This window comes from Heteronotia binoei, chromosome 17, assembly GCF_032191835.1.
Source record: "Heteronotia binoei isolate CCM8104 ecotype False Entrance Well chromosome 17, APGP_CSIRO_Hbin_v1, whole genome shotgun sequence".
Lineage (NCBI taxonomy): Eukaryota > Metazoa > Chordata > Lepidosauria > Squamata > Gekkonidae > Heteronotia > Heteronotia binoei.
In genome coordinates, this window is record NC_083239.1 from 25,375,846 (window position 1) to 25,390,239 (window position 14,394).

General features: G+C 40.4%; 1 protein-coding gene across 1 annotated transcript in view; it reads left to right on the forward strand.

The window, feature by feature from the left end:
- The window catches only part of EPB41 (erythrocyte membrane protein band 4.1), a 103,338-nt gene that overhangs the window by 52,760 nt on the left and 36,184 nt on the right, over nt 1-14,394 (forward strand). The window contains exons 7-15 of the mRNA XM_060258514.1: nt 600-818; nt 2,161-2,248; nt 4,171-4,323; nt 5,649-5,746; nt 7,229-7,401; nt 8,399-8,515; nt 9,853-9,966; nt 11,874-11,999; nt 13,936-14,144. Of these exons, the coding sequence (XP_060114497.1) occupies nt 600-818; nt 2,161-2,248; nt 4,171-4,323; nt 5,649-5,746; nt 7,229-7,401; nt 8,399-8,515; nt 9,853-9,966; nt 11,874-11,999; nt 13,936-14,144 (1,297 nt within the window). The remainder of the gene's footprint in view (nt 1-599; nt 819-2,160; nt 2,249-4,170; nt 4,324-5,648; nt 5,747-7,228; nt 7,402-8,398; nt 8,516-9,852; nt 9,967-11,873; nt 12,000-13,935; nt 14,145-14,394) is intronic.

A 14,394-nucleotide genomic window follows, 5' to 3' on the forward strand; every position in this document is an offset into this window, starting at 1 on the left:
ACCAATAAATAATAGTTGAAAGTGTAAGATGAAAATGCCACTTAAGCACACAAGCCAGGATCCAAAAAACTTCATGATTAATTCTCTGGATGGGTAATTTTAAATTGTGTTTTGCCAGCCTGTTAGTCCAGCTGAGCCCAATTTCAGACATATGAAACTTCAAAAAGAGGTCCATAAAAACTGATAGGGGAAAGGAAGAGTAATCCCCTGATTGCCTCCCCTCCTTTCCTCTCTCTCATTGTGCCCTCCTCTTCCTCCTTGTTCTGACTGCCTACGGCAACCCACAATGCTGGTTGAAGTTCAACCAGATTTGGGGGTCTTTATAAGCTCTTGACATATGTCTTTATAATTCAGATTCTTCTGCAAACCTGACAACTGCAGAACTTTAAGCAGTAGCTATGGTCAGGCCCACTGCTTGTGTTTCACTGTGTGCACAAGAATCAGCCCTTGGCTAATAGATATAGTGAATTGTTGCACTAACTTTTTAGAAAAATGAAATCATTTATAATTCCATCCAGGACTGTAGATAATATAGCCATAATTCAAACCTTGCAGGTTTGTAATTTCCCTTTATGGTTCTTCCTTTTTCTCCTTTGCAGGTATTATTTGTGTCTTCAGCTGAGGAAAGACATAGTCACCGGCCGACTTCCTTGCTCTTTTGCAACACTAGCTCTGCTGGGTTCTTACACGATCCAGTCTGAGCTGGGAGACTATGATCCAGATTTGCATAGCGCAGATTATGTTAGTGAATTCAAACTGGCCCCAAACCAGACAAAGGAACTGGAAGATAAGGTCATGGAACTACACAAAACATACAGGTAAATGTGTCAGTGATAAAGTAAAGTCTTATGATTTCAGCTGAAATGAAATCCATATTTGGTGGGTGGGGGGGACACATGTATGTCTATGTGCAGGGATACAAAATTCCAATCCCCCTTTCTCCCCATTTAAGTGGCACCTAAAAATATGAATGTGATGACTGGCAACTAGGTTGCTACAGAGATCAAGATGCATGTCTTGCCATTACATTTTTGGGGGAATGCTTTCACCCCTGCTGATACACACCACTGTGTCTGAAGACAGTCGAGATGTGGTAGTCCAATGTACAGAGCAGTTTAGGCTGCATGCAAAATACACTCTGCCTTCAGATAGGGCAGTTGCACTTTTCTTAATCCTTCTCAGAGATTGTTTCTGTCTAGGAAAATTTCACATGTTGAGCATCCTTTAATTATGCTTAGGAGTTCTGAATGCTGAATTATCAAAGCTGTTGGTAATAGATTTTCAGCCAGGCTTGAGTTATCTAGGAGCAAAAATGATGTGGGCTTCCCTTACTGAGTGTGATTCAGCTAGCTTCAAAGCATTTTTGATGCCTTACAATATTGAAAGATGAAAAAATATTTGGTAACAGTGGCTCTTACACTTGCCAAGAAAAGCAGCAAAACTTGGTATTTTGAAATGCTAGTCTCAGTGTTAAACTGTGACTCACTTCTGAATAGACCATATGGCTGGAAGAGGAGTTTCATACAGTTAGAAGTGTTTGGAATAATTGGTATACACACATTGGTCCTTCTGTTCTATTTTGGATACACGCCAGGATAGAAAAATGGGAAAATTTAAATATGGAAAGCAAAATATATAAAACACTTATCTTGGTATACTACTAAGATGGAGCTTGCTAGCACAGTTCGCTAACACAGAAAGGTCTCCTTGTAAGTAAGCTTGTGTTATGTGTTGATTGAATTTGTACAACGTATTAAGCACCTTGTTCATTTTGGTCACCTTGCCCCAGCAGGAGTGGCTTCTGTTGAGCAACTCCTCATGCCCTTGTGGTTTTCAGTTTTAGTCACTGCTCTCATCAAAGTTGTTTTACGGAAGCAGTAAATACATCTTTCCCCCTTTTGCCTTTGGAAACATGAGCACTGGCTACATTTCCTTGCTTTTATTAGTTTGCTGTCTATATTCTTGCAAGCTAACATGTTCTGGAGTGTCATGGCAAATGGATATTGATAGGATAAGGTGCAATTTTAAAAAATGTATTTTTAAGAAGTAACAGTAAAGAGATTCAAAGAAAAATTGGTTTACAAGAGTGATTGTCATGTCTAGTTTTTATTAAATGCATATGCAGTAGCTTAGTATATTCTTTTAATTGTACTGTTGCAGATCAATGACTCCAGCTCAAGCTGATTTGGAATTTCTTGAGAACGCCAAGAAGTTATCAATGTATGGAGTTGATCTTCACCAAGCGAAGGTAGAATAAAATTATTTTGTGGGAAGGGACATTCATATTACTTAAGTTGCAGTTTTACTTTCTGTGTTAATGCCTTAGCTTTAATAGTCTATTAGAAATAAAACATATATAGATATATAGATCCGCCAAGCTATAACCGTCAATTCATGAATACCACATAACAAACAGATCAATTTTTTTGTTAAAATGTTATAGATTTTTTCAATTGTAAAGAGACATGTGTTAAAGAGCCAGTGGTGACAGCTCCGACAACTGGGTGGCACCCTAGGCAGTCGCCTCTTTCGCCTAGTGGCAGGGCCAGTCCTCACTACAAGGCATACTTTTATAACGCTTATTTAGAATATTTACACTCCTCCTTTCTTTATGTCATTAGTATGCAGGGCGGATTACAAGAATAACATTTTATAGTATATAAAAATAAAACAACACAACATGGCCTTGAGGGCCCTAATTGGGTGGAAAGGCAGGCTACAAGTATTTTAAATAATGAACAAAAATATACACATCAGATAGATAAATCAAAGAAACAGCAACATTCGTAACAACCATCGTATATAGCCCAACATCGTTAGAACTTCTTAAAGCAGACAATGACTATCAAGGTGGGGAACCAGCAACAGGTCTCATATCTCAGAAGGGTTTTTCTGGGAGGAGGCATTCCTTTGGAAGCATATTTGAGAATTCTTACAGTCCTGTATATCTTATGCTTCTAATTGAGGTTGTTTTATTGGATGATTATGTCTTGAACATTTGTTGGTGTGGAAAGATGGACTATACAATTTTGAAAATGAATAAAAAAGATCTGAATTAGTAAGGTGAAGTAAGAGTTTGTAAGATCTTTTGGATTTTTTCATTGAAACAGCCATCCCCTCCTCCCCCCATGTTTACATGTCATGACAACTTGGAGTTTGATTCAGGGCTTTTCCAAGTAGGGACTCCATTAATGTCATATTCATACCGTCACTTTTTATTTCAGCACACAAGGGAGAGAGGAAAAGGAGTAAGGATGGTGTGTATTCATGACAAGTAGGGGTGCTAAGCCTATTGTGGACAAGCCCAGGTTTGTCCTGAATTCTCAAAAGGGCTGTAGTGATCTCACTGAGAGTGGCAAACTGTTGCTGCCAGGTTACTTGGTATCTTTAAAAGATGGTGGTTTGTCAGATAAGCCGCTTCCTGAGGGGAAAAATCAGCCCTTGATACAAACCCTGCCCCACTCTGCTAGCATTCCCAGTAACTGATGTTGTTCATTACTTGCAGTTAAACTATTTTATTGGAATAACGATTCTCATTGGTTTCATCAGGTCCAGAGAAGTCTCATCCTTATAAGGAGGTGCATCACACAGACTCTGGCATAAAGGGAGGAGGTATTTTTATGGCAGGAAAGAGAATAGGTGGTTTCTGGCTAGCCTCCATTGTATTTTGGTTTTTTCTTGCAAGTCATCCTGCAGTACTGGACCATTCTTGCATCCAACACTGACTTCATCTCTGAAAATATTCCTTAGAGCATCATATTTAGTGGCCTTGCAATGAAAAGACATTAGCTGTAACAGCTAGTTGTGCAAAGGAGTAGGTGTTCCTGAGTCAGTGTTTTCTATTGTTGGGTTGGGCTTAATTCAGACAAAATACAGTATATACACTTAAAACATGTTCATACTACTTGAATAGGTCTGTCTTAGAGACGTCAAGCAGCCAGCATAAGAAAGAAATTGAAGGAAATCAAGGGAGGATTATCAGCATGTGGAAAGTGCTATAGCTGACTCAGTAACATGGTAAAAATTGAATAACAGAAGGCCAGTTATGAATTCAGATGACTGAGAGGAGAGCAAAGAGCTTGGAGAGCAAGTGATTTTGATTGTAACCTGTTGGCATATAGATCTGTAAACACCCATGAAATGTAATCCAACCTCTGTTCACTTTTGCAGGACTTGGAAGTAGTGGATATCACTTTGGGAGTCTGTTCCAGTGGCCTTCTTGTCTATAAAGATAAGCTGAGAATCAATCGCTTCCCTTGGCCCAAAGTCCTGAAGATTTCTTACAAGCGCAGCAGCTTTTTTATTAAAATTCGGCCTGGGGAGGTAGGCTGTGGAGTTGAATGCTATTCCACTCCAGTTTTCTTATGAATATTCTTTTAGCTCTGTAAGACTAAGCCAGGGGTCCTCAGCCTTTTTGAGCTTTTGCACACCTTTGGAATTCTAACAGAGGGTAGTAGGCATAACCACAAAGTGATTGCTCCAAGAATTAGAGCCAAGCCCAAAACTGAGGTCATGCTTACTCTAATAGTAACTCTTTGGAATTTCAGGCAGAAGGTCTGTGTCTTCACATATACAGGGAAGATCCTTATGCTGTGGTGGCAGCTGCTGCCAAAGCAACTTTTTAAATATTCACACAGCCAATTATATCTGCAGTTGCCAATCAGAAGCCCTGCCTGGCTCCATCCACTTTCTAGCAGGCACCAGAAAAGGTGGTGGATGCCAAAGTGCCCACAGGCAGCACACTGGATTAAGCAGATGAGCCTCCCATTAAGCAGCAATACAATCCATACCTTATACAGAGAGATCTGTTCACTGTCATGCACACCTTGGTAACTTATTAGCTTGATTCCTTTATGGTACTTGACATAGGATTATTGTTGAACTTGGTTACATCTAGTATCTGGTTCAAAATGCGGCTGCCCAGCTAGCAGCTTGAAGGAGATTCAGAATGCACATTATACTGTATTAAAGGAACTCAAATAGTTACCATGTTGGAGCTCAGTGTGTGGTATTGGTTCTTGCCTCTAAATGGCCACAGGCTCGGAGACTTAAGTGCCTCCTCTTTCATGAGCCTCCTGTCTGTGTTCATCCAGAGAGGTCCTGCTTTATATTCCCTTGCCATCAAAATTAAAACCGATGACTATAAGAAGCAGGACCTTTTCAAAAGTGGAGCCAACTTTATGGACTCTCCATCCAAAGGAGGCTAGCTCCTATCAGGTTTTCAGGAAGGGCTGGTTATACCCCTCGAGGCTTCAGCTGGCATAAACTGAGGTATTTTGTGATTTAGACATTTTTTGTGGGGTTTAGTGTATTCTACTATTGATAGTCACATTAACAGACTATTGCCCAGTTAATTGGGCAATGAGGAGCTGTTTCAAATTTTAATGTTAGAATACAGAAGAGGGATGTGACTTTGTTTTAACTCTGATGACTTTGTTTTGACTATTATGCATTCAACAAATGCATAATATTTCTGAACAATCAATGGGAAATGCTACTATTGTAATGAATGGGGTACCTGTTCAATAAGACTATGACACCTGTTGAGTGCTAATTAGGATGTTTTCCTCTAATCTGTATATGTATCATCTCAGCAAGGCAATCTACTATAGCCAGGAAAACTTATTCTGTACTGTTGTTCTCTGTAGCATGAACAATATGAAAGTACAATTGGATTCAAACTTCCTAGTTATCGTGCAGCCAAGAAACTATGGAAAGTCTGTGTTGAGCACCACACATTTTTCAGGTATGTGTCCCCTGCCATTGCCCGGTTAAATTATAAACAGTATATGTTTTTGTAAAGCACAATGACTTTTTACTCCGCTGAAACGGCTACATAGGTGGACTTCTAAAACTGGCTAGATAGGTTCCAAAATACAGGAAATAAATCAAGACCTGTGAAAATTAATTGGTGGGGGGCAGATGGGGAGGGAGACACAAGAACTGTCCATAATTAAGGGCAAGGTGCATTGTAGGGAACCACATAAAGGCATAATGCATCTCTTTGTTTACAGTGTACATGAACCATCCTGAGGGTCTCTGTTGATAGAAATCTCCCAGTTTATATTGACTCCCATACATCAAGCAGGTCACATGATGGATTTGATTTTGGAGATGGGGATAAATCTGGAAGCTGCTGAGCCAGTGCCATGGTCAGATCATTGCACCTTGAAGGTGTGGCTAAGCTTACTGAGCCTTTTCTGTATAGGTGGCGAGCTAATTTATGTTCGCCTGCAGAGCCTAATAGAATCAAAAAGGCTTCATGATACTCTGCGAGATCCAATGCCCCCCTGTGCCTCATTGGATGTTGTAGTGAAGGTCTGGTTCCCTGAAGCCATTGACAAGATTGCTCCCAGGCACCCTCTCCACCCTCATACTAAACTAGCCCCATGGTACATCACAGAGCTGCAAAGGATGAAATGAGAGCTGAGATGGCTAGAGTGAAGGTGGTGTACTCAGGATGAAGTGGCAAGAACATCTTATAGGATTTTTATGAACGCCTATGAGATGGCAGTGAAGACTGCAAAGAAAACTTCCTATGCAGCCTCCATTGCTGCCACTGGGAGACTGACTCACTGAGTGCCACCCTCTGACCCCAACTATGGAGGAAGGCAGAAAACCATTGCAAGGCAGTCCCTTTTATCCCTATGACAGCAAGGCAGTGGGTCAAAAAATCATAATCGACCATGTTGAATGCTGCCATCAGATCTAAAAGTAACAGCAGTGCTGATCCACCTCAATCCAGATGTCTCTGGAGGTAATCTGTGAGGGTGACCAGCGCCATCTGGGGTGATGTTGCTTTCACAATGTTTTCACAAACGACTGGTGCTTGCACAGGGGACCTTTCCTTTTTTCCTTTTTCCTCTGTGTAATTATTTTATACTTGTTGACTTGTTTTTAATATTTGCTGTTACCTGCCCTGAGTCCACTTGCGGGGAGGTGGGATATAAACTGAAAAAAACAAATAAAAGAAACTGGGCCACTTAATGTTGTGTGGGCTTTCCTCCTACATTGCTGCTGAGTGCAGCAATTTAATTCCTTCCCATGTGCAAATGAATGGCACTAGTGAAGGAAGAATATAATTGTTCCTGGACTTCACTTAACATGAAGCTGTCTCTTATTATGCAAATAGCTGTAATCACAGCATGATGTTGAATATTATTTTGCTTTATTTTGTTGGCTTGTTGGTTAGTGTAGTTTTACTAACTATAACATGTGTACCTTCTAGGCTAACATCCACTGAAGCAATTCCCAAGAGCAGGTTCCTGGCACTGGGCTCTAAATTCCGCTATAGCGGTCGGACTCAGGCCCAAACGAGGCAGGCTAGTGCTTTGATTGACAGACCTGCACCACAGTTTGAACGGACAGCAAGTAAACGGGCCTCTAGAAGCCTCGATGGGGGTGAGTAGCTAAACTATCTTCTTCATGGTCTCTGTGCAGTGCCATACATGGGTCTTACCGCAGGCAATGAATCCATACCTCGGAGTCTCCAATAGCTCGCCTAGAGCGCTTTTGATAAATATGTTTGTTTTTAAGGTGCTACAGCTCCCTTCCTTTGTTACTGCTTCTGCAGGCTAGCATGGCTACCCCACTGAATCAAATGATTATTGAAATTATTTAGTTTTATAAAGTCATTGTGTGTGGCATGGGAGAGAAGAGTATCTAACAGTAAATTAACCCTGTCTCTTACCTTCTTGGAGGCATGAAACACACCACAATGCCACTTCCAGTTCTTCTGTGTAAAGTGGGGAATCATATGGAAGGGGGCAGTTTCTAGAGGGCTGATGCTGCTGATGTGGGCCCTTCACTTCTAAAAACCAAGGCTGCTTATGTTACCCGGTAGTATTGAACAGGGTGGTTCTGCAGACCCCCAGGGTAGTAATAAATCTGGGCCCTGAAATTCTGAAAATAATATTTTTAAAAGCCTATACCCTATACATTATTCTTCAAATTTTAAAACTGATATTATTGATATCTAAACTTATATCCCATTTTTGTGCTATGAGGAGCTCAAGGTCATTTGCCGCCAATAATTGAAACAGCATAGTTTTTATATTTCTTAATACAGTGTGAAAAAACTGTCTGGGGTAATCATGGTTAAATCATTAACTGTCTAAAAATGCAAGTATAAGTTTTTTGAGCGGTCCAGTAGGTTTAAAACAAATACAGTAACAATAGTTATATTCTGGGTGCAATCCCAGAGGGCTTTCAGTTCTCATTCTGGGGAAGAAAATCAGCCCCTTTATTATTTAAGGCAAAGTTTGCCTTTCTTAAATGTAAAGTTGAAAGTCCAAAAACAAAAAGGGCAAACAATCCTTGCATCTGCACTGAAATCTGCAGCCTTCTCTTTCTACACACTGTGTTTGTACATTCAGTAACATGTGCACAATTTCTTCAGCTAAACGTACCTCTCAAAAAATTGAGTTCATACCTGTAGAGGAAGAGAAGCAGGAGGATGTGGTGTGTGTTGGGGTTCCGGAATCAGAGCCCGTGGAACAAATTGGAGAGATGCCAGGTATCGCTGTGGATAGCTCTGATTCTTTCTGTCCCTTGCTCTCGCTCTCCATCTTTCTCTGCAGTGCTTTTTCTGTCCCTTTCATGAGCTGAGACATCTTATCTGGTTCTGAAGTACTTCACATGTTCTGGCACATTGTTTTCCTTTTGTGAAGAAATAAAAGGAATTCTAAACCAGATAGCACACAGATGGCCACTTCTGTAGTTTGGATCTTCAAGGCATCTGAACCATCTGTAGCCGCCCAGACTTTAGAGACTCAGGTCAAAACGTTGGACCTTTAGATTAGCTATCAAATGGTTGCATTAGAGACATCTGATTAGGTTTTATCAGGATGAACTTACTGTAATAGCAGAGAGACTTTTCTCCTTCCCTAGTGGTCTCTATTTTGAATGATTTGTAATTGCTGTGGAGAAAAATGCATTAACATTGAAATCCTAAAATTATCTTTCCTTAATTTATAGCCATGTTTCCTACTTGTTTGTGGAGTCTTCTGAATTTTCTTGTCAGGGCTTAAACTTGTCTCTAAAAGCATGATTTTCTTAACACTTCCTTTCAGAAATAAGTGATGCACAGCATTTCTGTGTCCTCATAAGAAGCCTTGAATTAACTTCAATCTTGTTTCCTTGCTTTAACACTTTTTATGCTGCAACTCTTTTTAGCAATTGGATTTGTCTCTAAGGACAATCATCTTTTATTTATATTTAAATGCAGTGTGTTTATTCACTGTGTGTTTCATTTTGCGTGAATCCAGCTTTTCCTCAAAGCTTTGTATTTGAACACTGGAACGTGATTTCTGGTGCGTTACTATTGCATACTATAAGGTTAATCAGAGGTACTTGATGGAGTTAAGCATCCCAGCCCTGAGCAGAATTTCATTTCTTCATAGTACTTCAATGCACAACTAATAGGCTTATGATCGGTACTTAAATTCACAAGTGTCTCAGAGAGTACAGAATACTGTCCTTAGATGTATGCATTTCTTGTGGCAAAATTAAGGCCAACTTTTAATGTTTGTATAGCACTTACTGATTTCATTTATAACATGCCTTTCTTCACAATGGAAACCCAAAGTGGCTTATATCTCTCCCCCCCTCCCCCATATTTTTATCCTCACCACAACCCTGTAAGGTAGGTTAGTCTGAGAATGTTGTGACTGATCCAAATTTCCATGGCAGAGTCGAGATTTAAATCTGTCTCCTAGACTGTAGTCCTAGGTGCTTAACAGAAGGTTAGATTGTAATCCTGCAAGCACAAAGCCTTTGACTGTTTCACCTAACATTGTAGAAATAGTTTTTCTTGCAGCCATACTGATAACCTTAACCATGCAATTCTTTTAGCAAAAGATGGCCTTGAGAATATTGAAAAGAAACAAATAGTGACCAAGGAGGAGGTCAGCTTGGAAGTTCCTGTTGCAGAAACAAAATTAGTGGAACCATTAAAAATATATTCAGGTACAAGTGTGATGGCCTTCCACTATAACATAGCTGCTGCTTCTTTACTCCATCTCTTATACTTTAGCAACATTATATGAGAGGATATAGGAACATAATCCAGTGTTTCTTATTTTTCAGTGCTACTGTAAACTCCTTTTAAGCCAGAGGGGGTATTACTAACCAGTTCAAAAGAGAAAAAGTAAAGTCTTGATTCATTATGTAGGTATCAACAACACCCATTGCCAGGAGAAGCAGAAACTGTTCTTAAAAACTGAGATAGCTGGGACCCAGATACCCATTTAGTGCCACAACAAAAGCATCTGCATGTAGAACAGCTATTTGTCATGCACAAACTAGGACAGTACAGAATCTCTTAGGCAGAGAAGCGTTCTGTTCTTGTTTTGCATGCTTGCAAATGTTTCCTTGTAACGTGTAGTTAGGCTCTAGACTCTGTGTATTTTCAAATAAGAGCAGAATTTTAATGTAATATGTACTGAGAATAAAACAGTGAAAGGTGACAGCGAGACCAGCAGGCTACAGAAGACAAACACTAATTTATTGCATGATAAATTTTGCATGATGATTTTGTGACGCGGTGTCTTTTTTGTTGGCTGCACCTTTATAAAGAGGGCTTATGCCAAGAATACATTTGTAAGTCTTAAAAGTGCTCTTTCTTTTAATGGCAAAAAAGAACATTGCTATCCTACTGGAACTGATCACAGAAATCATTACTAAACCAGCTCCGATTTCCAGGCTAAATCATAACAATGTCCCTTGAACTGCATGAAATACAAAAACCTTTTAAACTGCCAACTTTTTCTGTGTGGAGGCTGGGTTGTATATTACTGATTTGCTGTCTTTCCACATGACAAAACTGGGAGAAGTTCCTCAGATTTATGTGCTTCCTTCTACTCTTTTCTTCCTTGCTTCCACAGCCCCAGACACTGAATTAAAGAGTTAAACAGTTATTTAAATGCAGAAACCTCCTTCAACTAGAATGTGTTTAACGTATACTCTACCAGTTTCTGTATGCAGTGTGGGAGAACTAGAATCTCAAGAGAGCCAGTTTGGTGTAGTGGTTAAGTGTGCGGACTCTTATCTGGGAGAACCGGGTTTGATTCCCCACTCCTCCACTTGCACCTGCTGGAATGGCCTTGGGTCAGCCATAGCTCTGGCAGAGGTTGCCCTTGAAAGGGCAGCTGCTGTGAGAGCCCTCTCCAGCCCCACCCACCTCACAGGGTGTCTGTTGTGGGGGGAGAAGATATAGGAGATTGTAAGCCGCTCTGAGTCTCTAATTCAGGGAGAAGGGCGGGGTATAAATCTGCAATTCTTCTTCTTCTTCTTTAATTTGAGTATTACTGTCTGTACAAGCAGAGAGGAAAGCAAGGAGGCCCGTGAATCTGAGTGCTGCTGTCTTTCACTGCATGCATCGATGGTTGAGCAGTAACATTCAAAAGAGGTCCAGGGTTATAGCATTTAAGATTCTTTGCTTAAACCATTTCCCCAAGGATCAGTAAAGCTGTGGGTGTTGGTAGTGAGTGACTTACAGGTAGCGAGTGTGGATTTCCCCTCCCCCCCATTACCATTAGTTACCTTTGCTTTAACATGTTTGGTCCCTAAAAAGCAATGTGTAAATGCATGTTAACTCTTTCTTGAGATTAACATATGGCTAAACATCTTACTAAACATGAAGTATGCAGTCTTTATTAAGATATAGTTAACGCTTTCATAACATTCACAATTTTCAGTTATGCTGCATAGTGTGTGATTTATTTAATTTTTAGAACACAACTAACAAACAGACACGCAGTAACTCTGAAATTTTGGCATTCAGGCAAGGCAAATGCCTGCAAATTTAGTGCTAGTAATTCCACCCTCCCCCTTTTGCTCTCTGAAAATTTAAATGCATGCATAACTTTTTTTAGTTGTACATGTTCATGAAAAGTTTGATATAAGCACAATAAAAGAAGAGGAGAAAGAAGAAAAAACACTTGTGGTGCAGGATCTAGAACAAAAGCCACTATCACTTGAACCGATTCAGGAGGAGTCAGGTATAGCAGTAATGGTTTCTTGCCCGTTTTGTGTCTAATACATGCTAAGCCTGGCTGTGTGTGAATTTTCCCACTCACCACATTGGAATTCATTAATGCTTGTTTCAGTGAGTAACCCTTCGCTATGGGATAGCACTCACAGATCAGAAGGACTATGTCCAGGCATCACTAGAAGCTTAATGCTGTAATTGCTTTAAGGAAAAGTTCACATTATTTCTTCTTTTTGACGTGGTTTGGCATTGTGGAAGTGAGGGAACATCCAGAAGCATTGTCATTGCCAGGGCTCAGATATGAATTGGATGCATTTCTAACTTTTGCACTGTGCATGCTCTGAGGTCTCATTTTGCCCTTGTTTCCTACCCATTGACATCATAGTCCATGGCAAGTGCATGAACAGTGTGGCTAGGCATGTATGGAACTTGAAGTGTCAGCATTCAGTAGGCCTGGGATGTGGGAGATGGCAGGGACAGACACAGTGCAGACATTACAAATGATGAGGAAATGTATGATCTCTTAACTGTGTCTTGGTGCTTCAAGATTAGATTAGAGCTAAAGGTGAAACAATATGCTCTTTTCCTGCAGTCACATGGCAGCTGCAAGAAAAGGCATTTTTAAAGCCTCACGGTAAGTCCAATGGGCCGTTTTAAAGCCCCCTGGAGCTTGATTGGGCTTGGGACAGTGGCACAGGGTAAGGAGGAGCTCCTTTTTACCCTCTGTGCCATTTTCCTGAGCTGAAGCCCCTGGCAGGGGAGTAGTTTGCTCATCTCTGGAGCTACACATGGAGACATGAAATCTAGAGCGTAGGAATTGTTGATATCTGCAGATCATACTTTAGCCTGAGTTTGTTCAGGGTGCTGTCAGTCAAGTATATTTAATTGATCACATTTCTGGATAGTAAGTTTTCAAAGGAAACAGTCATTTTACACAGGGCCTCAACATTATGAGTTGCTAAGAATCCCTGCATTATCTGGTTTCTACATACCCTTTAATGAATTGCTATTAGTTGTGTCAGTGGCAGGGATACTGTGTCTACGGCATGCTTTTTTGTTGCCTCTGAAGTTACCACTGAATGGGAACAGCTCCATGTGTCTTCTTCCTGTGCTGGAGCAGTTCATGACATAGCTTCTTCTCACAGTAGCTTGCCCTAGTATAGAGAGAAGAACTACCGTATGTTCTGGATTTCTCATGTAATCTGGGGCTTCTTACTTTGCCTTTGAAATAAGAGCCATATTACAGCAACTTCAACTACATGGAACTTCCAACCAAGGCTGGGAGCTGGCTACCCCCTTGTGCAGGCATATGCCTACACAGGGCTTTTTTTGAGCAGGAATGCACAGGAACGCAGTTCCTGCTGGATTGGTGTCAGTGGGTGTGACATGCAAATGAGTTCCTGCTGGGCTTTTTCTACCCAAAAAAGCCCTGTGCCTACTAGTTTTCAGTAAGTTGAAAACCCTTAAATGTATGTTCGTAGCTAGGAAAAATACATCTTTTGGAGGCTTGGATAGCAATTCTAAACTGAATTGTTAAAGGTAAATAGGTCTAAATTTAATGGAACTTCTTTCTACATAAACATGCATAGGGTTGCACTGTTATTAACAGCAGTAATCAGTTAATGTAACTTGAAATAATACTGTCAATATTAGATTAAGTTTGAACCAATGACACTTGTAATGGAGAACATTTTTACACAGTGCGCTGTTGATTAGCATTTCCTGTGTGACTCTTCTGCAGTTCCTAATGTTACTTTCTTAACTTTTGTTCAATATTTATTCAGAAGAAATTAAACTCCATATCTGCCACTGCTTTGCACATCTTTTTCTTTTGTTGTGGTTGCAGTGCTGTGACTTGAAAATCGTTTTTGGTGGTGGGCTGGGATCTTGAAATGATTTTTTTTTAACTTTGATGCCTTTTAAAACATAAAATTATTTCTACTCAGCAGTAGCAGTGGTTACACCTGACCGAAGCACACGCCCTACATCAGCACCTGCTATTGCTCAGAGCCATGTGATTGAACCTACTCCACCCGCTGTATCTGATAACAAGGAACCAGCAGTTGCTAAAACAGAGGAGGCACAGGGAAAAGAATTAAAACGTGAAGAAACATTACCAGAGAAGCCCAAAACTGAGCATGATGGAGATTTCCAGGTATGTTAGATTAGTTATAAACAGTGTAACATTGATCTGAGAAAAAGAGGCGTAATGTTGCAGTATCCTTTGTAAGGGATATGACTGTAGTCAGGGCTGGCTAGTGGCCACCACAGTTTGCTTGCAAGGAGCAGCTTTTGAAAATATTCCCTATGTTTAACTCAGAGAGAGTGACCTCACTTCCCACTTTGGCTTCAGTGTAGAATTGGCAGTGTGGGTTTATGGTACTCACTCAGTATTGCTGTTGGCC